General features: G+C 34.8%; 1 protein-coding gene across 1 annotated transcript; it reads left to right on the top strand.

Moving 5' to 3' along the window:
• Positions 1-411: 411 nt before the first annotated feature.
• On the top strand, positions 412-3,467 carry LOC140886633 (pectinesterase-like). Its single transcript, XM_073293320.1, has 2 exons — positions 412-1,549; positions 2,575-3,467. Exons 1-2 carry the CDS (start codon positions 508-510, stop codon positions 3,264-3,266), a joined length of 1,734 nt encoding a protein of 577 aa, XP_073149421.1. The 5' UTR covers positions 412-507; the 3' UTR covers positions 3,267-3,467.
• Positions 3,468-26,981: the final 23,514 nt, after the last annotated feature.

Below are 26,981 nucleotides of genomic sequence, written 5' to 3'. Positions count from 1 at the left end.
TTATTTAGTTTTAAGGACAAATTCAAGAAACTATTTAATTAATCAGAGATATATTTGGAACATGAAAGGTGAAAGGGATATAATACGGAAAATGAAAAAGATACAGGGATATAGTTAGAAATTGTCCCTATTGTTGGGTTATTGACATTATATTGTATATATATATATATATATTATAGAGTTTTGATATCATGGACAACCATCATGAGCTAGCATTGTCATGGGCAACAGCTGGTGTGACATTTTGTATATTCAATCAGTAATTATCATTCAACTGTTCTTTATATAGTTGCTCACAATGGTGCGCTCATGATATAAAAATTATTTATATGTATATATATATATATATATATATATATATATATGTATATGTATTGTTGATGTATCGGCATTATGCACAAGTATATGTATTATGTATATATAAATATAAACTAGGAGGAAGTGACAAGTGTTCCTGTAAACTGAGGCCTTTTATCTTCTTTTCCCAAAACCAATTTCTGCTCAGAAATGGATGACTCTCACTCACACAAGAAGCTTACAAACAAGAGAAAGCTCTTCATTGTAGGAGCATTCGCATCTCTGCTAATTGTGGCCATTGTAGCCACCACACTTGTCCAAACCCGAAAGAATGCCACCCACGCCGCCGCAGCCGTCTCCCAAATGCAGGCGGTGGTCAAGTCCACTTGCGCCGCCACGCTCTACCCGGAGCTCTGCGTTTCCACCGTCCACGCCGCCGCGAACGCCGCGTCCCTCGTGATAAAGAGCAGCAAAGACGTACTCTTGACTGCCCTCAACTACACAATCTACACCGTGGAGAGGAACTACTTCACCATCGAAAAGACCGCAGCCCGCCGATCCCTGACGCGGCGGGAGAAGACCGCCCTGCATGACTGCCTGGAAATGATCGACGACACGCTGGAGGAGCTTCGCGAGTCGGAGGCCGAGCTCAAGGACTTCGGGTTCAAGAATTACTCCTTGGCCCAACACAAAGAGAACCTGGAAACTTTGCTGAGCGCCGCTCAGACCAATCAAGATTCTTGCCTCGACGGATTCTCACACGACGAAGCCGATGAACAAGTCCGCAAGGCCCTCATCAAGGGCCAGATGCACGTTTTCCGGCTGTGCAGCAATGTTTTGGCCATAATCAAGAACTTGACGGATACTGAAATTGCGGCCAACAAATTTCCCAGCTCACACGATTCTGCTGATCAAGGAAGGAAGCTGCTTGGAGAGGACAGCCATTGGCCCGCGTGGTTATCCGCCGGAGACAGACGCTTGCTGCAGTCTTCGACGGTGACTCCCGACGTGACGGTGGCGGCGGATGGGAGTGGTAATTACCGGACAGTCTCGGCGGCGGTGGCGGCGGCACCGGCAAGTAGCAGCAAGAGGTATGTTATCAGGATTAAAGCTGGGGTTTACAGAGAGAATGTGGATATTCCGAGGAGCAAGAGGAACCTGATGTTCGTCGGAGATGGGCGGACCACGACCATTATCACGGCGAGCCGGAACGTCGTGGACGGCAGCACCACCTTCAACTCCGCCACTGTGGGTGAGTAAAGTTTTTCCTTTAATTTGTTGCTAATTGTCGCTATCTGTCTTTGCTTGCGAATATTATCTGTAAAGGTCTTTCAATAATTAAGCCATGAATCTCGGGTAACGTGTCGGTGTTCGTAAACATTAAGATTTAAAATATAATGATTATTTGGTAATATAATTATTATTTTAATAATAGTGATCATACAATTATAAAATAATTATTGTACCAAATAATAGAAAATGGATTTAAAATGAGTTTTAGGGGAAATGTTTTAAAATATATAATTTGATGTCATTTGAAAAAATAAGTATAATTTTCAATAGGAATAATGATTGCCTTTGCCCTTTGTTTTTTTTTTTTCCGAAAATGGACATGATTATTCGAAATTAGTAATTGGATTAAATTTGAATTTAATTTTTTTTAAATGATGTTTTCAACTATGATTTTGAAAACATGCATTAAAGGCAATCTATCCCATATATATTAATTAGGACACCAGTGCCAAGTTGTCTCAAACCAACTTCTTTAAAGCCCCAAATGCCTGCTCTTCTCTTTTCAAATATAAATTTCATATTTTCTGATTCATTTATTTGAAATATCTAATCCATTTCTCATATTTGTATTGTTTTATATTTTTTTTTATTATTTGACAAAATAGCTTCCAATGATTTCTTAAAATATCAAATAAGACTGAAAGCTTTGGTAATTTGAGGTGAGCATTTTGGCATATAAAAAATTATACAATACTATCAAGATGTTAGGACAAAAATATAAACACAGTCATGTTGTAGTTGTACGATATTTTTTTATAAAATAAGCTAAAATATTTTTGCCACCTAAGAGGGTATTTTTGTATATAAAAGTTTATGCATAACCTCAAAAATTATTATTCTATAATTCTGATGCTTTATATACAGTACACTGTGAACTCTAAACTTTATACTTTTATTTGATATATATATTTTAGAATATATATATCAAATAAGAAATTTAGAAATATTTTTTGACTGATGAAAATGATATTGTGCTGCATGCAGCGGTGGTCGGAAGCGGGTTCCTGGCCCGAGACATAACTTTCCAGAACACGGCGGGGCCGTCGAAGCACCAGGCGGTGGCCCTCCGCGTAAACGCCGACCTCTGCGCCTTCTACAGATGCGACATTCTCGCCTACCAAGACACCCTCTACACCCACTCCCTCCGCCAATTCTACGTCGACTGCTTCATCGCCGGCACCGTCGACTTCATATTCGGCAACGCCAACGTCGTCATACAGAGGTGCGACATCCACGCCCGCCGCCCCAACTCCGGCCAGCGCAACATGGTCACCGCCCAGGGCCGCGACGACCCCAACCAGAACACCGGAATCGTCCTCCAGAACTGCAAGATCGCCGCCACCTCCGATCTGAAACCCGTGCAGAGGAACTTCCCCACGTACCTAGGCAGGCCGTGGAAGGAGTATTCCCGCACGGTGGTCTTGCAGTCGGAGATCAGCGACGTCATAAACCCGGCGGGTTGGTATCCGTGGGACGGGAATTTCGCGCTCAACACGCTGTTCTACGCCGAGTATCAGAACACGGGCGCGGGGGCGTCGACGGCGAACAGGGTGACGTGGAAGGGGTTCAGGGTTTTGAAAAGCGCGGCGGAGGCGCAGCCGTTCACGGTGGGGAGATTTATTGCCGGAGCATCTTGGCTGCCGGAAACCGGCTTTCCGTTTTCGTCGGGGCTTTGATTTTGCTGAATTGTGTGGTCCCTGATTAATATTGACTAGTATTAATGGCGTTTCGCTGTAATCTATCTTTGGTTTTTTTATTGGAGGAAATCCAATTCTAAAATTCCGATTTCTTGAATAATTCGCTGTAATAAAATGGTTTGTTGTGGTAATAATACAAGCGTCTTCCCTCAAATTTTTGTTGTCGGGAGATATTTGTTATAGCTTGCATAATGTTCTAGTAAACATATATATAGTCCCCAAGAAGAATGATATCTGCCAGAAGAATATAGACGTTGAAAAAAGGTATATAATATATATAATTTGCCTAATGTCTACGAACATTTTTATTTATTTATTTATTTATTAGATAATAGACGTTGAAAGAATTTATCAAATTCATTTTATTAAAGTTGAGAGATTGGTATGACCAACTCTTTTTTATTTATCTTTTAATATATATTTATTTATCAAAATGTCATTTTATTTTTTCCATTGATAACTATGTATTTATGAAAATGTCATGTTTATAAAATTAATTAATATATTTACAAAAAAAATTCTTTCAAAATTGTTTTCTATTTTTTTATTAAAAAAACATATTACATAAGCAGGCAACGCGTGCTCTGAATACTAGTATGAATAATTTGCCTAATGTCATTTTTTTAATTATTAGTTATTAGATTTTTATATGTTTTCAATTTCAATTTTAGTTTATATTTTTAAAAAAATTTAGATCTTTTTCTGATATGCACATTTGTGTCATTGATGTTTGTCGTATCTATTAGCTAGCTCTACATGTGAGAAAATGATTGAAATTATTTTAAAAAAAATTAAAAAATACAATACTAAAACTGACGTTTTACAACATAAAAGATCATAATTGCATCATTTTCTTTTAAAAATTGTTGGTTGCTCTAAGAAAAGCTAAACTATTTATGTTCAATAATCTAGTTACTTGAGTCGTCAAAATGGGTTAGACTTTCGATTTTTTCACCCTCACCACGTCAATTGAAGGATTGTTGCGACTTTCGGGCCACCCCACCCCAATTCATCTAATACAACTAAAAATTGAAGGATCGATCTATCCCACCAAATGACATATTTTGGAGGGTTGCGAGCTACCCCCATTCCGTTGGCCCGCGTTGACAAGCCTACGAGTTAGATGCACCATGCATGATTTGCTTTAGTTAGGGACATCAATAGTTTTTAAGGTACTTTAGATTAATGAGGAGTCATTTCATTTGGTTAGAAGAGTCGATTCGTTATTAAGCTATTATTTCTTCATTAACTCAAGCAAGTGATGTTATTATATGTCTTCATAGGTACTGTTAGGTAGTCATTAATTTATGGTGGAATTATGTAGATCTCATGATTATCAGTTGAGTTGATTTTAATTTCAATCTATTTTAAGAGTATTATACTCATTGATGTTATTCTGTAGAACTGGGTGTCCAGGCTATTAGGGTAGCATGCTGGTAAGGATCGTAGATGATGAATTGACTTGGGTGTATTTGCACAAGGTAAAATGCAGCAAAAGCACGTTAATGGAGCGCTGGAAGGTTTTTTGGCGGGGTCACTTCGATGTTCAAGTCAGACTCAGAAAATAGAGTGGGATTTTAAAAGAAAAATGAATATAGTGCTTTTTGGGATTTTAGATGAACATATCTCTTTAATACCTGTGTCTCGGTATTTATAAGCCTTGGAGCGAAAGAATCACTCCGCAATTTCAGGATAGTGGCCAGGATCTGAGTCGTGGGTATATGGGTCATCCACGTCTACCCGTACTGCAAGATCCAGCCTAAATAACCGGGGTTGTGGCAACACGGAGGTAGTTCCCCTGAAAGTTAGGCATTGACTAGATTACGAAAACTTGGTCTTCTCAATCTCACAAATTCCTCGGATTAGGCTACGACTTTAATCCCGAGCTACCGGCCCGACTTCATAAAGACAATAGGAAGGTTGGTTGTAAACATGCATATATGTTGGATTGACGTGTATGATTCATTGATAAATAAAATAACAATGAGACAATTAATAGTCATTACTCGTTCGTTGGAAAAGCGTGAATGTGGGATTTCTGCATGCACATGTGCCTTAATTTGTGCACGTTGGGAATTTAATACATGGTCCTATAACATATTAATTAATGAATTATTTTATAATTGTAAAGTATTGTAGGTAAGAAATTTTAAATAAATCTCATATAATTTTCATCATGAAATATCAAAATCGTCATCAATACTATTAATTTCCTCCTCCATGTTTTGGGAAAAAATACAGAAAACAAAAACAAAGTATGTGATCTCTTGCTGGTATTCGTGAAAAGGCCCAACTCTGTTCATATTTACAATAAAAAGTAATAGTGTAGTGACCCGTATCCAGAATTAACGATTAATGAGTATATTAATCGTCCAATCATGTTTTGAATTATTAATACACGACTAAGGAAGTTTTTGTTGGATTAACGGGCTTCAGAAATGGATCCAGGATACTCGAAAATGGTGGGCATGGCTCAGGAGGTTCGGAGGACCCCGAACATGATCGGAGTCAGGGTCGGAGGCCCGAGGAGTTCGGACGATCCGAAGAGGAATTCGGAGGATTCGAAGAGGATCGAAGGCTCCGTCGGTGAGATCGGAGGGCCCGAACAGTGTCAGGGTACACGTCATCGATTACGTCAGCAAGGTGACGTCATGGCTGACGTCACTGATGGGACTTCGAAGGACCCGAAGTCAGGATCGGACGATCCGATCGTGTTCGGAGGCTTCGAAGTCATGATCGGAGGATCCGAACCAGTTCGGAGGGCCCAAAGCCGAGTTCGGACGGCCCGAACTTCGCCTATAAATATGAGGGCCGAGAGTTCATTTGAGGTGCACCAATTCCTCTCTTCTCTCTCTACTCCTAGGCCTTCTAACTCAGATCTAGGGAGATCTAGGCGTCCTACGGGAAATCCGAAAGTGGGGCAGCGATCTAGACGTCGTTGCGGAGCTGTGGCCTAGTTTTGAGGCTATCGACAGCAAAGGGCTAACGACGGACGCAGGTATAACTTTGGCATCCTAAAAATATTTAAGTATGCAATAGCTTAGTTAAGGCTTTTAGAGCTTAATTAATGATGCATGGGTATTTGAATTGTAGTAGCAGTAGACTGGACTAGTAGGCTTGGAGTATAGGCCAGCAGCTAGGTTTGACCAGCAGTGTTAGAGGTACATAAGTACTAACCGAGATAGCCGGCATGATATATATTCTTATATGTTGCATGATTATGTGCTATGTGTTTTACCATGTTTTACGGCTTTAGCACATGCATATTTTTACGGTAGACTGCATCTGATATGATGTGAGTCATGACGAGTTTTCATCGGTGATGAGTTACTCCTTATGGATTCTTGTCTGGGGACATTCAGCCCCTGGTTTTGCTATCACTAGGAGCGACTACGACGGTGGAGTAGACGCTATAGTGGATAGGGGAATACACGAGTACTCCGCGGAGTAGCTCTCTTAGCATGGTACTGTGTATTCATGGCGCCCTAAGTAGACTGTTTTACCCAGTGATTTTAAATCATTTGTTTGCTGCATATTAGCTTATATATCATTGCTTCGTATTGAGCGTTGTCGCTCACACCCCTGTGTTTGGTATTTGTGGTATACCTTGTGGCGGGGCAGGTTTGAGGCTGGATGGTCCAGGAGGCTCTCAGCAGGAGTGAAGTCCCGAGAGTGTGGAGTCTTAGAGGGTAGGGATTTGTTTATCCTGAACCTTCGATCTGGTTGTATAATGGTATTTATACATTTGTGTTATCATCGGTTGTATTCTGCCGATTGGATTTGTTGTATTTTTAATTATCCGCTCCTTAAGCTTTGAGTTTTATGCATGCGTTTTATTATAACTTTGATTAGATAGTGGATCCGGGTTGGGTCACTACAAATAGTTTTTATATAAAAAATAATACACAAAAACTCTTGTGAGACGGATCTTTTAATTGTTTCCACTACAAAAAAATTGGCTATTTAGCCACAGTTTTATCAAAACCGTGGCTAATTAACCATGGTTTTTTAAAATTTTGATTGATTAACCATGGTTTTTTTTAAAACCGTGGATGAATAACCACGGCTTTATAAAATCGTGGCTAAGGCCCCGTTTGGTTTCAAAAGTCAGGCCAAAAAAGTACTTTTTAAGTGATTTTCATTTAATAAAGTGTTTGGTTGACCAGAAAAGTGCTTAAATAAGCACTTTTTTAAGTCAAAATTAGAGCTTTTTCAAAAGCCAAAAATTATAGCTTAAAAAAGTGCTTTTTTTAAAAAATATCTACCAAATCCAAACGGGGCCTAAGTATCTACGGTTTATGAAAACCGTGGCTTTTTAGCCACAGTTTTCATGACCGTGGTTGAATAACCACGGTTTTATTTAAACCGTGGCTAAAAATAGTCACGATTTGAAAAGAAAAAAAAACGTGGTTAATTGTCGCCACGATTTAAACAACCGTGGCTAAGTTTTGCCATAACGTTTTACTTCTCAGGATAAAATTTTGGGTCACTGTGATCGACCTTCCCAAGAGATATTAAATTAGTTTCAATTGCCTTGATTCGGGATAATTTCAAATATATTTGGAACAATCTCGGATATTTGCGAGATAAGAAGACATACAGTCTGGAATGTGAGATATTCATTCTTTGCAAATGCACAAACTTTGTCAAATACGACAACACAAGAGAACCTCATACATAAAAGTAAACTACACAAGAGGACCCAATACATAAGAGTACACTACAACCAGAACTCAAATTAATATAAAACAATAGTGTGTTCCATAGAACCATCAAATCAAGCGTAAACCAACAATGTTTCCACTGGAACAGGCATATCTCCTCGAAGGTTTGTGTTCGAGCCAACTTTCATAACCGCTTTCTCCTGTGCAAGTGTAAAGATGGAGCATACGTTGCTTTCTTGATTATAGAAGCCCAATAATTTTTTTTATGTCGACGGTAATTAACTTCTTAACACCTAAATAAAAACAAACTAATTTACATTAAGCTTAAAAAGATAAAATCGTGTATGAAAATTTTAATAAAATTATAGAATAATAAATAATTTAGTATTATTAGCTTCACAAAATTATCTACTAAAATGTTACAAACAATAAGCATGATGACTCCCCATAAATAGTCGTTCAACTGCCTTGATAATCTCAGGATGTCGATCCGAGAAAAAGTGAATTCGTCGAATAGAGTACGTTGATATAAAAGTAGAATACTTCTCAAACTGTAGTGGAGATACATATCGAAGAATCATGGTTTCTGATGAAATTTCAGCACATTGTTCTCAGGCTCACAAAAATATCCATCAAGCTACATCCAATGAAGTTTGAAATCACAGAAATCTGTATTTTTACTTGTAGCAACCAAAAAAGGAGATATTACAAGAATCACTTCTAGATTTCATTTTCAAACTATTAAAAACACTAAATTCAATATAATAATATCTAAATTAAAAATCATATATTCATTCGTATAACGCATGACATACAAAAAAATAGTACACAATAACAAATTCAAGCAGCCTATTTTTATTTTAATGATAAAAAATTATTATTATCTAAGTCATAATGCAGCACTAAAACCATTACGATTTGAAATTAAATCGTTATAATCGAGAACAACAAGGAATTCAGCTACTCTATCTCAAAATTGCAATAAATGAGATTCATTCTCACCCACAGACGGGAAAATCAGAGATTGATAAAAAAAATCTGTACAATTCACACGATAACACAAAAATTTAATACAATCACTAAAATCATAACAAATCTCAAAGATTATTTCAATTAAAAAGGATATATAAAAACAATTATACTACATCAAACATTGTAATGCAATTTCTTGACTGCAAATTTTTAAAAACCTAAAATAGTACCTTAAAATCTTTGAAACAATGATTCTTCAAAAAGATTTTCATGGTCCAGAAACAATTCACAACGATTAGCAACTTTCTTCAATCCGATTCGAAGCAGATCTGCAATATTGCGATCGGTGGATTAGTCGTTTACGATTGATGGATAAATTTGTGAAGAATTTCAACAAGAATGAGAGAAATAAACTCATATTGTATGTTTCCTTATAAGTAATTTTTATTTTATTTTTAAAGAGTAATGGGTATTGTTGGGTTTCAAAAGAAAATGGAGGCATTTTTATATTTTGTGCTCAAATAGGGTGTTAAAACACATGTCATAACTTTGTCGGAAAGTAAGAACATATATTTGCTGACATGACGATCGAAAACAAAAATAAATTTGCTTATAAGGATTTATTGATCATTTTCCTTCTTCTAACATATTTTTTTTAAAAAAAATATGTTCAAAACACTGATAAATAATAATTATGCGATTACCGAGAAGCACCGCAACTCAGCTTTAAATTTGGGACCCCCAAAACAATTTTCAGAACAACTTTTGTCTGTTTGTACTATCAATCGACCTACCCGAATTTGTACGCATATATACATGGCCCCTGCCTACGTTCTAAAACAAAAACAGTCATTTTCTTTCCGTTTTTTTTTTTTTAAAAAAAAAAGAGGGCTGGGGAACAACAAATTATATATGTAAAAAGCTTATTAAGTTTTCTTTATTTATAAGTATTGATTTTATTAAAAATAACCGAGATGTGATTGAAATATTAAGTTAAAAAAATTACCTAGCTACTGGATTATTGTTGAAATTAAGGCATCACATCATTTTTAGTGTGCGTGGGTGTTACAACGAGGAAAATACCAAAGCTGTGTGGTATATAAATATTGATGAATATATCAAAAGATATGCGAATCTAACCTGAAACATATGCCCCTCAGTAATTTCCAACAGCATACCTCAATTTTGTCACCTTGCGGAGATAATAGTTCCACGTCTTTTCCAAAACGAAAATTCATTTTTATTTTATTTTTAAAAAAATAAAAGAAAGAAAAATTTTGAAACAGCTATTTTCCTACGTGTCTGGTGCACGGAGAACTGCCTTCGGTCCCCCAATCTTACTTACTCATGTGGCCCCCCGACTCTACACTCTACAGTAACATTATTTGGTGGGAAGACTTGAAATTTTGGAGCGAATGAGACCAAACATGAATAGGTAAATTATGGGTGATTCTATGCTACAACAGGTTAAATATTTCCTAATTTTTTTTAAATGTTCACGCGAACATATTCCTAAATCACAAAAAATATCATGTTAATAGACAAAAAAAAATATACATACGGGGTCCACATGATTTTTTTTCAGCAAGATGTTCGCGCGAACATCTTAATAAAAAACACAAAAAAAATATATATCGCCCGGTGTAGTATAGAATCACCCGTAAATTATGTGAAGAAGGGGTGTGCTTAATCTATTTCTTTCAAAAGCAATTTTATAAATCAAACAACACAAATACCACAAACATGTTTCAGAAAATAGGTTAGACAAATTCTATATAAATATTTCTCAAAAATGGTTTGGAACATCTAAATAAAAATTTAATATGTTGTTGTTGGGACTAAACAATTACATATATATTTCTACTTATAAGAAAAAAATATATATATAAGACTAGGTTGAAGTCCGCCCTAGCCTTTGGAGTGGTTCTATCCCTGCACCTAGGACATATATATAATCAAACGCAAAAACTCATATGAAATTTTCCCCCACATCAATTTTATAAAATGAATCTATTATCCGACTAAACTCATGAAAAAAATATATTAATTAATAAATTTTTATTTCAAAAATATTACTTTTTACTTTATATACGGATCAGGTCGACATGTCTCACAAGAAACATACTCTATATCAATCAAAATATATAAGAACACCAAAACCCACGTGAAATTGTATCACATGTGAATTTTGTGAGACGGATCTCAGATCGACTTGACACATAAAATTATTTTTTTTTTTAGTAGATTTCTTGTGAGATGATGGTCTCACAAATCTTTATCCTTGAGATGTGTCAATCTTGTTCATATCTACAATAAAAAATTAATACTTTTGTTTAAAAAAATAATATTTTTTTCATTATTGACCCAAATAGGAGATATGTATCACAAAATTGACCCCTGAGAGTCTGAGAACGTCTCAAATGAATTTTGGTGTATTTTTTTAATACCAAAAGCATTATTTTATATTATAAATATGGACTGGACGGACCCATCTTATTAATATAAATTTATAAGACTGTTTCATAAAAATCCTGCTAAAAGATAATTTAAAAAATACTATAAAACCGTTTCATTAGGCGTACAAAAAAAAAGTTACAGTTCAAGTTCTTATCAAGAATTGAAAAATTTAGTGGAGAACTGGAGATATGATTGAATATTAAATTGACAAGAAAGAGAGAGAACTTGAAGTCCTGAAATTTATAGCCCGGTGGATCTTAGTTGTAAAGTGTGTCGGGCCCTAATTTCTAATCTTTAAATTTGCATTCAATGGATGTTAGAATATTTACCTTGCTCTATCTTCAAAAAACAAAATATATGTACCTTTTACTTTTGCTTTATTTATTGTTTACCACATTATCAAGTTTAAATACCATAGCCTTTTTCTTTTAAACAAAAAACAAAAAAAACAAAAACCACAACTTATAATCAGTTAATATCCATTTCCAAAAATATCCCTCGAAAATTTGAATCTTCAAAATAAATTATATGAACAATTTATTTATTTTTATGTTTCGTGATTTATTATTAATACTAGTGTCGTACGATCCACGTGTTTGCATATCTATACTATTAATAAAGCAAGAAGGTGAATAGTAACTATTTTTTTGGTGAAGCTTTTTTTCTTAATTCCAAATCTACTCTTTTATACATTACCTTCTAAACATATTTAATTTTGTAGATATGCTTAATTTCTCATATTTTATATAAAGAGTTATCTTACTAAATCTTATATCATATTTATTTTTGTACAATATGGTAATTAAATTAAAATTTTCAAAAAAAAAATGTACAAACATATTATGTTTCACACACAACGTGTATGCTTAGTTGCTAGTTAAAATAATTTTTTAGGTTGTGCTTAATTGTCATTTAAAATTCAAAAGTAAGATAATAAAAAAAGATATTTTTACTATATATACTTTTATTATATAAAATTCGAATATTTATGTAAATTGAGAAAAATGTTATTTTGGGTAGATCAATATGACATATCGTGACTCCGAAATATTTCATTCGTTCTCCTAGTATTGAATAATTCCATTTGTTGCAATTAATGAGAGTCAAACACTTGATCTTAACTTCGATATCGATTATAGAATCGAAAGCTTGCAGTTGTTGTTTCACCAAAAATTATAATTGACGGTACTCATGCAACTCAAATATTTAAACGCATATGTCACCTTAAAAGTCATCTTTTGAACAATACCTAATAAAACAATTATTTTATCCAAAAGTGATTTATTTTTTTTAAAAAAATAAAATAAAATATAGTATAATTCTTTAGATCATAAAGCAAAAATTTTTTTATGTTAGGATCAAAACGTGTTTAGAATGGGGATAAATACGTTTAAAATATTTGAGACTTTTGGGTCTGGTAATTATTGAAACGACTACGAGTTACCAGCTCAATAAGAGTTCTTTCTTGATGTTTTGATTGTGCAAAAGTGCGGAAATCACATGCTTTCAATAAAACTGAGCTGATCATTATAAATTAATTCAATAAAAGATGGCAACAGAAATTTTTTATGGAAGTTTGAAGGGTAAGCTCTATGTATATTCCCTTATTATGTTTTTATAAGGATTTCACTAAAAGATTTAATTAGTACAGCTCCTTGTACAAATCCAATTTAGTTCAGTTCAACAATTCTTTGAACTGAAACTCATAGCAAGTAATTCTCTTAACTTTATTTGTTCAGAAACACTTATGGTAGAAAAACAATAACTCTTTTACAATCAAATGTTTGAATGAAAAGCATCACAAATCCATTAAAAAATTGATATGATATTCGATGTGAAGACTGAAGTGTGCAAGAGCTTGAATTTTTGAGTTGTATTATTTCAAAGGGCTTTTAAGCTTGTACAATTGTTGAAGCAAAATTCTTGATTGTTCTATAAAGATTTTGAACTTCGAATATTTATAGGCAAGAATCCAACGTTCATATCTAACAGTCGGGACAAAAATGTCCTAAATAACTGATATTGAAGCAAAGTGTGTCACGTATCTGTCTTTTTTTCCAAATCTAGTACAGTGACGTGGGGGCTATTTGGACTGTAATCGAATATGAAGACCAACTGCTCATTTACTCCTTTGTCTTTAGTGAAAATACATTCACAATCACGGATGAAATGTCAGATAGAATTTTTTTTCCTAATCAGACTGATTTATTTGTTTTTTTTACTGAAATTGATCTGGTCCGGATCAGTTTTGAACATAATAACTTGACCAGATCAGCTAACCAGTTCAGATCAAATATCTTGCTTCCAATTCAACTCTCTTAGCTAGATACTTTGTTTGTTCTATCGGAGTTGTTTGATTTATCTTTTGATCTGGTTAGCCTTTGTTGGATCAAATTTGTCATCACAAAAACTTAAATGTTTTAAGTAACAATTTCTCTTAGATGCCCACAAATACAATGGGTCATGTCCATGATATCAAACATCTTCTTTATAATATATTCTAATGTTACATTTATATATATATATATATATATATATATATAATTAATTAATTTCAGTATATTCTAAAATATTTTTATCAAAAGAATTATATGGAGTTGACCGATCAGCTTATTGGTTCCGGATCGGACTTAAATATAGATCTAAATTATCTGGCTTAATTAAAGAAATATTAATGTGAAATCCAACATAAAATCAGGATACACACTATGAATTTTGAATCCATATTTCAAATTCTCCCGTAAATTCTGGTATAATATACAAAATCAAATATTAAATGGAAATAAAATACCCCAATCTATTAATTTTGATTATAAACACTTAAATTATAATGTTATCCAAAAGTACTGGACCTCGTGACCGGTCAATCCGGGTGATTAAAAGATCATTCAATGCTCATACAAGTGAATTCTAGGTTCGTCACATGCATTACCAAAAATATTAGAGACATTGAGAGATGTCCCACGAAAACTAAATGATATTGTCTCCGTCCCATATATGTTGTATTGTTTTAGTTTTCATACGAATTAAGAAAAAATTATTGGAAAAGTAAATTTTATATAAACTTTTTATTTTATCCCTATTTAATGTATTAAAAAATGATTGCACAATTTTCAAAGTGTAGTTAATAGGGGTATATTAGTAAAGAAGTATAAAAAAATATTACTAAATATGATGTATGACTATATATTTGAGACAAACAAAAAAGAAAACGTGGACAATATAATTAGGACGGAGGAAGTATTAAAGTCAACTATCATCTCCACATATGTATACTTAAACAATTAGAAAGCTTTTAAAATATAAAATGGAATGCACCTTAACATGGAGAGGGTTCATTATTTATATTAGTGGCTTGGACCCATAGGTAGTATTTGAGAGAACTTCTAGAAAGCACTTCTCAGCTTTTTCTTCATAAAATTTCATCTAGGAAGCACGTCTCAGCTTTTTTCTTCACAAAAATTCAAATTTTTTGTGAAGAAAAAGCTGAGAAGTGCTTTCTAGAAGCTCTCCCAAACACTATCATAATGTGTGTGTTTTTTTAAAATATTTATTATAAAATTACATTTTTAGAAGATAAATTATATGTAATAGTTATTATTATTATTATTATTATTATTATTATTATTATTTTGTTTTGGAAAAAAAAACAACCTTAAATAGTTAAAAGCATGACGAGGAGCTAGTTTTCAAAATATGAAAATCAATTGAAATTACTAACTTGTATATTTGATTTTAAAAAATTGTTTTTATTAGATGGAGGGTAATTTTGAATATACACATTAAAGTACGAAAAACAGTTATTATAGCGTACTCTCACTTTATCAAATAGTAATATTACTAATATAATATATATATATAATATATATATATATATATAATTTTGTTACCATGCATCCTAGTATGCAGAATTTTCGTGAGTGATCATTTTTTTAGATGGTCGATTGATGAGCGTTGTTTTTATTATTATTTTGTGTTATTTTCGAGTCTATTTTGCGTGCATTTGTTACCTCCTTAGGGTCATTTATGTTTTATTTATTTAATATTTATGCATGCGGTCTACTTCCCGTTTCTCTAGGTTTAATTGTAGGCACAATGAGGAAAACAAGAATTTTGGCCATAAATTTATGCGCTCGAGCGAGTTTTTACCTGCTCGAGCGTGTGATGGCATAAAGTGAAAAATGTGGCAGAAGTTTATGCGCTCGAGCGGCATGATGGCACAAAGTGAAGAATGTGACAGAAGTTTATGCGCTCGAGCGGAAGCTTTTGGCCGCTCGAGCACGCGGATCAAGATAAAGAAAAGATAGAGTTGTCGGCACTGTTCTCAAAACCGGACCGGACCGGCCGGTTCGACCGGGAACCGGTCGCCGGACCGGTTCGAAACTTCACCAAAAACCAAAAAACCGGTCCAATCGGTCCGAACCGGTCAAGAACCGGAAAACCGGTTCAATCGGTTTTTCGAATTTTTTTATTTTTTTTTGAAAATTTTTATTTTTTTATTTTTTAAAATTTAAATTTAATATTTTTTTTATATATACATGATTATTTGGAATTTGTACTTCATTAAAAACATTTTAATAATTATTGGTTTTTTTAAAATTAAATAGTTTTTTATTTAAATAATTTAGAACTATAATTGATATTTTGAATATATTTACATATTTATTTAGCTTTCAAATTATGATAAATATATATATATATTTGTCTATTTTGAATATATTTACATATTTATTTAGCTTTCAAATTATGATAAATATATATATATATATATATATATATATATATTTGTCTATTTATATATATTTTTTAGTTTTTAAAATTCAAAATATATTATTTATTATATTATATTATATAAACGGTTTTCCGGTCCGATCGGTTGGACCGTTTTTTTAGGTAGACTGGTTCGATCACCAGTTCGGTTATGAAAACACTGGTTGTTGGATTTAAAAAAGAAATTCAAAGCGTGATGACTCTGGAAGGCGTTTAAAAAGAAAAATTCAGCATATTTCGGGGGACTTCAGTTAGAGATAGAAAACGACGGCTAGGGCTTGGGAGATTGAAGGCCATTGAAGAACACTCCATCTTCTTCTTCCCAATTCTTATTTTTCTTGATGATTAAAACTACTTTTTGAATTATGCTTTAGTTTATGGAGTAGTTTTTCCTTTCAATTAAGGTCGCGAGATTGGGCGAGACTGATTTATATTAGAAACTTGGATTATTGTTTAGGATTTTTGATCTATTTGAATTATTAATTTTTGAATTTTTCATGTTGTTCTTGTTAATGATTTGGTCAATTATTTGCTTGATTTGTTGATTGATTCTAAGTCGAAAGATTAGGAATTGATTTTTGCTTCACTCCAACAATTAACACAAGGTTAAATCGACTATAAATAGTATTCGATTTCATTGTGCGATTTTAGGTGAAAAAATGAATTTTCATGATTGCTTAATGCGTTTGAGTTTGATTAGAATTAATTAGAAATAATTAATCCGTCCAACTTGAATAGTTTTGGCAAAGTGTAGAAATAGATTGTTGAATAGAATAGAAAAATTCTCCGTAATTTAGAATAAACTTGAGTCTTAGATTGTGTCACGTGTATGCATGAATTAGCTAGGTACCTTCGTGTGTCTTTATCGATTTATTTGAATTGAATTTATTCTCCAAATTCTAGTTGCAAGTTGTTTTCCATCTATTTACTGTCAATTTATTTATTAATTCAATTTTAGTTGATTAAACTCAATCCCTTTTAATTGTTTAGTATAGATTAAGTAAAATCATTATATTTTGGTAATCATCTATTAGTCTCTGTGGGATCGATACTTGGACTCATCATCCATTTACTATTACTTGATGTAGTCCGCTTGCTAGATTTATTCCCAACCAAAATTGTTTGTCATCGACCATTCATTTTTTTATATATATATATCACTAAAACCCAACCAATGTCAATCACAAAAATCATGCACACTTGGGTGCGTTGTATAAATATATATATAGAGGAATTTTCAGCTGCTCAACCATGTTTTCACACTTCGTCCGCGGCCACTAAAACCCGATAGTGGGTTTTAGTGGTTTTTGGTTTTTTTATCACTAAAACCCACTACCGGATTTTAGTGGTCGCGGACGAAGTGGGAAAACATGGTTGGACAATTGAAAATTTATATATATATATATATATATATTGAGCTTCAAGGTGTTTGGGCGGTGGGCCTATGTTTTGGGTTGGTGACCTTTAATTTAATGACTATACAAGCCCAGTTTTTTCCTTAATTACATATATTAAATAACATAATTTCAACAATTAATGTTAATATAGTTTAATTACTTATTCCAAATTGTCTTATTAAGTTATCGTCCATAAGAAACCATGCATCGAGGAAAAAGAGCTGCTGACGATTGACAAGATATGACGTCATATGAACTGAGGAATTTGAAAACATGGATTTCAAATACGTTTCATGATTATTATTATTATTTTATATAAGGAGGTTGGGAATCTAATTAAATCCAATCTTTACTAACTAAACATTCACGCAGTCAATTATAATTGAGTGAATTTACTTTTGGTGAATTTCAAATTTACGTATTTAATAATATAATATGACTCAAAGTGAAATATATCAGGTCAAACAATTTCAATTCTCAAATATTTTTCCAAACTCGAGAAGAAATTTATTCTACTAGTAGACCCAATACAAATGGGCCTTATAAATTTCCCATTTAACTGCAGCTTGTTCTTCCAATTTAGTTGTGGGATATTTTTATATTTTTAAAAAAGTTTAGATTCGATTCTTTTAGAGCTATTTTATTTGTAAAAATTTTGAGGCTTCGTGGGCTTTAAAGCCCAAACCAAATGGGGCTTCAAATAACAGGCGAGAGGGGTGGCATTGACTTCATGGGAAAGCATTTTAATTTCTTCTTTCTTTTTATTTCATTTTTTTTAGAAACTTTATATTTTGTGAGATAATATTCATTTACAAGTATTTCAAAATATTATCATGTCATTAATGGTGTTAAAAAATTGTTGTATTATGTCGTATATTATGCAATGTTTTATAAAATGGTAGGCAACGCGTAGACACTTAGGTGGTCATCTAAGCCGGACTTAGGTGATTTTTTTTAAGCCTAAATATATAATTCTTCTTTTCTTAAGATTTCTCCAATTATTTCTCTTTAGCGACTTTCAATTCAAAATTCATCGCATATTCTTCATCTTCATCTGATATAAAATGACTATAAAATATGTCAAACAATCTTTTTTAAATTTAAAAATAAAAAATTATATTATACATTAATCTAGACGACCACCTCGACGGATTTTGAGCCGTCTAAGCGTCAATTAGGCGGTCTAGGCGACCAATTAATGAAATAACACCCAAGAAACATCAACTGTCTAAAAATCGGTGCGGTGAGAAACCGCCTAGCGTCACCTTAATTTTAGAACAGTGATATTATGTGAAGTAAAAAAGGGTGAGAGTTAACTCTTCCGAATGAAATTTACATAGAAAAATTACAAAATTTATATGAAAAATGCGATCTGGAACGAATATCTTTAAAACTAGCGTCTTTGCATGCGATGCGTGCATATACATAAATTATTTTATGTTAATTAATGTTCATGTTATTTTTAGAACTCATACGATAAATTAGATGTTTAAAAATTTAAGAGTGATAACTATCTAATCTAACATCTAATGACTTAAAAAAAATAGAAGATCATATAAAATGAATAATTTGTGTAATAATTTTTGTTTTGTTGAGAATTAAGTTACCATATAATCGTAATTTCATCTTAAACTTCACCAATTAATTGAAAGTTAGTTAATTAAAGATCGCTACTATAATAAGATAGTAAAATATATAGATTAAAAATCACTTGATCGTATTGAAATCAGGATTCAACTTGAAAATATTTACGTGATTATGTAATATATGAATATTATAACGTGAATAAAATGCATGACTATGACTTTGACATGTAACATGTTTACATTTAAAGCCCGAATGTTACGTGACTATATGTGTAGACATTTTCAAATACGTGACTATGACTCTATTTGACATTTTTACTAATTTTTTGGCCTCATAGCTAGCATAAGTGATGGGTTATGACCCAATTTAATTTTCTTACGATACAAGCACAATGACTCGATCCATTTGGGTCTCATATTATTTATTTGGACACTTTATCAAGGCGTACAAAATTCCTAAAAGTCCATAAGAGGCTCAAGCTCATGAAACTCTCCGACTATTTATAAATAACTCATGTTCTCTCATTATTAAGGTACACATTCTATAGTCACATGCTCTAGTTCTCTATAACTTTTATTGGGCAAATACTGACTTGAGCGTCGGAGTGTTTTCGCCGGACAACCTCCAGCGCCACTCACTTTGCTTTGTGATGCAGGTGGCAACCCATGAAGTTCGGTCTTTAGAACAATTCGAGTATTAATCTGGCTATCCAGATCTCCACAAGTTACCCAGATTTTCTCTAATCGGTTAATATCAATTCTTTGCTACATCAGCTTGGCGCCGTCTGTGGGAAATTTTTCACTGCATCATTGAGAATGCATACTCCATCACAAACAAATCAAGAAAATAATCGCAATGGAGACCCACCTCCAATCCTCAAACCACCGCCTGGATTTAGTTTCACCCAAGAAACGTTGACGGCCTTAATGGAAGGAACAGCCGCACGCGCAGCGACTGAAGCGGTCGCTCAGTTCATCGAATCCCGTCAACGCCGAAGCACCGACAAGAGAGCTCATAGAAGAGGGCTCTCATCTCATGACCCCAGTAACAAAGACCCAAAGAAAACTAAATTTAAAGTTAATGACAAAGATCCTGAGGGGACCAAAAAAAATACTATTCATAAAGAGGGTGAAACAAGTGCTCACACAGTTCACGATGTCTCTGACGAAAACAAAATCACTAATCCAACCCAAGGAGATGAATCTCACACATATGTAACTGGAGAGAATTCGTCAGCAATCTTGTCTGCACGTCGAAGCCCGTTCACTAACGCCATTTTATATGAAGCATTGCCCAAGGGAGTCAAAATCCCCAGCGTACCTGAGTTCGATGGAACTAGTGATCCTCAAGATCATATTAACAAATTCTACGCAAAAGCAGATTTGTATGACATAACAGATGCTGCTTATTGCAAGATATTCCGAACAACGTTATCAGGACGAGCTCTCACATGGTTCAATAAACTGCCGTCAGGATCTATTGCCAACTTAGAACAACTTACCGAGTGCTTCATCCAACAATTCTCAATCAACAAAAAATACCCGAAAACAGCAGCATACTTATTCATAATTTTTCAGAAAGAAGAAGAAAGTTTGAGAGACTATGTTAAGAGATTTACTCATGCGGTTCATGAAGTCCCACACGTGAACCACGATATGTTATCTGGAATAATGCAGCAGAACTTGCATCTTGAAAGGTTCAGAGAATCTATAGCAGGAAAATCACCAAACACCTTGGAGGAGCTTTTGTCTAGAGCCGAAAAATACATCCGCATCGAGGAAATTGATAAGTTGCACTTCTCGGAAAAAAGAAAACGAGACGAAAAATACGATGAAATATAACGCATGACAGAAAGTCATGCCAATCTAAAGAAACTCTATATTCATAGAGCAAACACCTACAAGATAAAATAAATTGCTTGTCGCTACTTTATTTGCTCTACAGATCAAAACTTTTATTTGATTCTCTTTTATTTTAAGTTTAATAATAGACTTACGTTTATTTGTTTACTTTTCTATTTAATAGAAAGAAACACATCTTCGTCAACGAATTCTTAACTCATACGTCACGACCCATGCAATCAATAAGGTTATTCATCAATCAGAGGCTTGGCCAGCCCTGTAGGGCTATCTAAGCCACGATGCTGTAAGAGGTCAAGACGACAAAAATACAGTCCCGGGATACCTCACCACCTAGAAAATACAGTGGGTTCAGGACTTTCCTATGAGACAAAATCTTAGGAACTTGATCAACTCCTAAGTACTTCATGTTAAGCACTACGTTATTTCTCCTAGAGCACAAAAAAAATTTATAGCGACTATAAACAATTCAAAAAAGTCATAGCGACTATAAACAATTCAAAAAAGTCATAGCGACTATAAATTTTTTTTCAGAAAAAGTCATAGCGACTATAAACAATTCAAAAAAGTCATAGCGACCATAAATTTTTTTTCAGAAAAAGTCATAGCGACTATAAACAATTCAAAAAAGTCATAGCGACTATAAACAATTCAAAAAAGTCATAGCGACTATAAAATTTTTTTCAGAAGAAGTCATAGTGACTATATATAATTCAAAAAGTTATAGTGACTATAAATAATTCATCAAGTCATAGCGAGTATAAAATTTTTTTTAGAAGAAGTCATAGCGACTATAAAATTTTTTTCAGAACCACTATAAATAATTTATCAAGTCATGATGACTATAAAAATTCATGAAATCATAGCGACTATAAAAAAAATTTCAGAAGAAGTCATAGCAACTATAAAATAATTTTTTTTCTCAAAATAAGTCATATCGGCTATAAAAAATTTATCAAGACATAATGACTGTCACAAAATTCATTACGTCATGATAACCATAAAAAATTTACCAAGTCCTAAAGACTATACAAAATCATAGCCCCAAGAGCTTACATCCAATGCACCAACCTAAGAGGTTACGTGAAATAGACTAACTCAAGGGTTTTCATCGAAAATACTACTCCAAGGGATTGTAGAAAACGCATTCCCTCAAGAGATTTCTTAGAAGACAAAAATCTCTCGGGCGTTCGAAAAACTCTCCGTCGAAAATATTATAAGTGGCGGTCCTAACGCATCCACCGGAATAATAGTTGCGGTTCAACACCCATATATGGGCTAAAGCAACCGTCGTTATAACCCACGATCCAATTTTTGAAAATAGTGAAAATTCACTCGTCACGTCAACTATCATTGTTAGGTTCCGTTAGATCAACAAACAGGTTGTTATTTCAGGTCACCCTCAACCAAGACAATACCATACCCTGAGACGGACACCCTGCACAAATATATATATTTATTTTAACAATAGATATGTCATATATTTACAATCCAACTAATAAGTCATAATATTTTTAAAATATTAGACAAAAGTCGAAGAGCGAGAAAATCAAGATCCTCAAGATTTTATACCAAGTTAGGACATGTAGTTGAATAAAATTAAAATAATTATTGTCAATAATTCAAACACAAAAAAATAATAATTATAGATTAACACAACAAAACACAATAATCATAAAAAAAACAATATATGTGTATATGCATTAACGTGTATTGCATGTATCTATCCATCTCTCACGGCCCAAGGACCTCGTCACCGCCTCATCACTGCCGCTTCATCGCCCCGTCGTTGCCGTACCACGGCCGCCTCTCCGCCGTCGCATCGCTGGAGCCCCAAGATCTCCCTTTCACGGCCGCCGCCGCTCCTCCTTTTTCTTCACAGGTCCGGCCGCCGCTTCTCCTCCCTTTCCAAGATTTGCCCGCCGCGTCTGCGTTCTCTCCCTGTCTGCGCTCCCAAGCCGCCCCTTTCTCCTTCAAGCTCCGTTTGCGCCGCCTCCTTCCTCTCTAAGATCGGCCACCGTCGAGTCTCATTCTTCAAGCAGATCAGCCGCTGCTCCTGCCTCTTCCCCACACCGCCGTGCACCACCCAACGCAACTCTCCGGATTCATAACCGCCGATTTGGTCCTTTAAGCTAAACAACAAGGCCCTTGGAGATGGTGGAGAATTGGATAGATAGGGATATACACCATTATACATACACACGTATCTTCACGTGGAAGGAGGAGAGAGGAGAGAGAATGCAATTCATGTGTTACCAAAATTAAAGACACGTGAATGGAAAAGTAATTTTTACCAGCGACGTGGATTACTCCGACTATTTTTGGTCTATTAGTTTTTCAACACACGAATACTGCAAGAAAAATAAAAAATAATTTCACGTTAGTATGTTGTGATGGAAATAATACGGTGATGAATTTATAAAAATTATTTCCATAAGAGTTCTACTGAGTTTATACAATTATTATTCTGGCAGGACTTTGATTCATATCCCATTACACTGCAATCATTATTATGCCAGGATTTTAATTACTACTATCTGCAATTACATTGCATCACAGTCCTACTACAATTACTCTATCACGGTATCTTCTTATCTGAAGAGCTTTCGGTCCCCGTAATTTTCGCAGTGGCAAACATTATTCGTCGTCGGGAAATAAATTTCAGAAAATATTAAATGAAGTTTTGACAATACTCACACATCTACTATCTACAAAAAATTGTCCCGCAATCTTACTACAATTATTCCATAACATTATATCCAGAGTTTCTCCTCTCGGTCATCTCGCAGCAAAGACTCTTACTACATGTGTAACGCCCCGATTTTATCTTAATCGACTTTATTTGAGATAATCGGAGATTCCAGAGTTCAAGAGCCGACTTGATTTTGATCAGGGTTCTTTTTGCAAATTTTGGATTTTTCAGGGACTAAAATGCAATTTTGGAGTTTATTAGATATTTAAGCAAGCTATTGACTTTCTCTTCACTCCATCTTCCTCCTCCAAGCCGTTTCCTCCATTGATGAAGAGAGAAACGTGAGTTCAAGCTTCCAAATTTCAGTCCGAGCTCGATTTGTCCGTTGGAATTTATTTCTGGAGGCAGATTAGCGATCACGGCTACGAGAGCTTCGTTCTACCGTAAGTATTTCACCGATCAGATACGTTTCGTTTTTGGGATTTTGTTAGAATCGATTGAGTTGCTAGTATGTTGTTCTTGGCAGAGTTCTGATCGTTTATTATCTGTCGGTTTCGAAATAGAGCGTCGTTCGGATTTGTTATGATTTTTGAAGGGATTTTCGAAAGTTGAGTTTTTATGATTTGTTGGAATTGGATTGTTATGGTTGAATGTTGATTGATAAGAGTTGTTTGGATTGATATTATGATGTCTGCATTTCCGGTTTGATCAGAATACAGCCGTTTTGCCGCCGGTTTGAGTTTTGGTCTGTCAATCGTTTGTAGTGTTTGAGCCAAGTCTTCGATTGAGTTGTATTTTGATCTCGGGCCTTTATTACCTCTTTTGACAGATTCGTTTGAAGGCCGTTGAGTTGCGAGATTTCAAGAGTTGTATCGCTTTGAAGATTGTAGCCGGTATAGTATCGATTTCTTATTATCGATTAAGGAAGTTTGATTGAATCTTGATTGAGGAATTGTTGTTGTTGTTTCCAGGTTGGAGCATCGACGTTTGAAAGAGATATAAGATGACTTAGACTGGAATGAAACGTGTGATTCGAATCCGACTTGATTCGAGTGTTCCGAAAAAATCACATACTTGCATGTTATTTGATTATTTAAGTTATTTGAGTTACGTTTTGCATTGCATTCATATTGAGCTAAAAATCTTTGATTTGAGCAGCGGGCAGGACGGCCCTTTTATGATAGACGTTTTGGGGATTATATTGTGAGTGGTCTGGGTGTAGCCGTTTCACCTAGTGCTAGCATACTTCTTATAGACGCACCAAAGTCTAGAGGATGGAGATACGTAGCACCACCTCGATCGGGAGAGTCGGTGAGTTGTTTAAGTGATCTCGTCCTCGGGATCCCAAAAGCAAAAGCAGCAACTATTTTGATTATCTGACTTGATAATCCCAGATTTTAAAGACATGCATTGCATTGTATGCATTTGAATTGAGTTTAGATATGAATTTGGAATTGATTGTCTTGTATATATATCATGTGTTGATATATTAATTGATATTCATGTTTGTCTCTTTTACTGGGGATTGTATTCTCACCGGATTATCCGGCTGTTGTCTTTGTTTGTATGTGTACTTGGCAACAGGTGGGGCAGGAACAAGTCAGCGTAGACCTGGTTAGCGTCAAGAGCAAGAGATAGAAGTGAGACTCGTTTAGAAGTCGAATCAGCATGTCAATCTAGTTTATGTTTTACGATCATGTTTTGTCATTCGAACTTCCCATGTTGTATTGTAAGCAAGAATCGATGTAGGTACTACCGAATCGAATGTTTTTCTTTCCTAAACTGTTCTTGTATTGATGTTGGCTTATCAGATATTTTAAATGCAAGTGTTTAGGTTTGGTTGGATTTATTTTCGGTGCCTTTGATTTCTGGGCGAGAGGACGGCGCGGGCGCGCATTCTGAGAGCGCGGACGCGCTGGTTTTGGCGAGGTGCCGGCGCGGGTGCGCTGACTTCAGCGCCGGCGCGCGAACGTCCTTTTTAAATTTTTTTTTTTTATGTCTTTGGTTGTTTTGTCCGAGATTAGTTGTTTAGAAACGATGTCTCACATTAAGTGGTATCAGAGCGATAAGATTCTTGGACTGAAGTTAGAAGTGAGCGGGGTAGATCGAGTCCGCATGAATTGAATTCTCGCATGTGATTGAGTTATTTAAATTGATTTGTTTAAATACCATGCGAGCATGCTTTATTAATTGAGAATTATTTAAATTACATGACTATGTGATTTAACTTATAAAACATGAATTATTTGATATATGAACTGTAATTCACCTGTATCCGGAATTTTGAGAGATTGCAAGGACATCGAATTGCAGTGATTGAGATATCTTGTGTCCTAACCTTTGATTATCAGATGGGTCCCCGACGAGTTATTAACAGGGACACACCGCCAGTCATTCCTACGACTGAACAAGCTAGTACTGAAGTTGATCAGTTGGATGCTACAACGACTCCTATGGAAACCTTGTTGAAGAGGTTTCAGTCTTTTAATCCGCCGTTGTTGATGGGTACTGAAAATCCAGTTGACAGCGAGGGTTGGTTGGATGACATTGATCAGTTGTTCGATTCCCTGGACTATTCTGATGACCGCCGAACCAGGTTAGTTATTCATCAGCTTCGAGGTGTGGCTAAGAACTGGTGGATCACGACGGAGAGGTCCATGGAGAACCGAGGTACAACTATTAACTGGAATCTGTTTAAGTCTGAGTTTTATAAACGGTTTTTCCCAGTTTCGTACCGAAAGGACAAGGGATCCGAATTTGCAAATCTAAGACAAGGAAACTTGAACATTGAGGAATACGTAGCCAAGTTTGATAGTCTGTTGCGATTCGCACCGCACATTGCCGACAACGAAGAAGCAAAAGCGGATCAGTTTATTAATGGTCTGAACCCTGATATCTTCACACTGGTAAACACTGCTAGACCTGATAATTTTGCGGATGCCATGAATCATGCAAAAGGAGCTGAAGCAGGTTTGTGGAGACAGAGAGGAGGTCAGTTTGTGCCGCAGCAACAGCAAGGACAGTTTTAGGCACAACTTTCTCAATACCAGAACCAACCATCGTATTACCAGAGCCAGTCCTTTCAATTTCAGAACCAACCACCGAGTTTCGAAGGTGGTAACAGTGGAGGTAATAAGAAGGATTACTATCATCCGAAAGGGAAGCAGTTTAAAAAGCATGGAACCAGTTCTTCGAGCTCTAGTGGCTCGAGACAGTTTGGATCGGGACAGAGTTCGGGTCTGTCAGGCATGTCTTGTGCCAACTACAGAGGTCGTCACTCCAGTGATCAGTGTAGA

Source organism: Henckelia pumila, chromosome 3, assembly GCF_033568475.1.
Source record: "Henckelia pumila isolate YLH828 chromosome 3, ASM3356847v2, whole genome shotgun sequence".
In the NCBI taxonomy this organism is placed as follows: domain Eukaryota; kingdom Viridiplantae; phylum Streptophyta; class Magnoliopsida; order Lamiales; family Gesneriaceae; genus Henckelia; species Henckelia pumila.
This window is presented reverse-complemented; position numbering and strand designations above follow the sequence as displayed.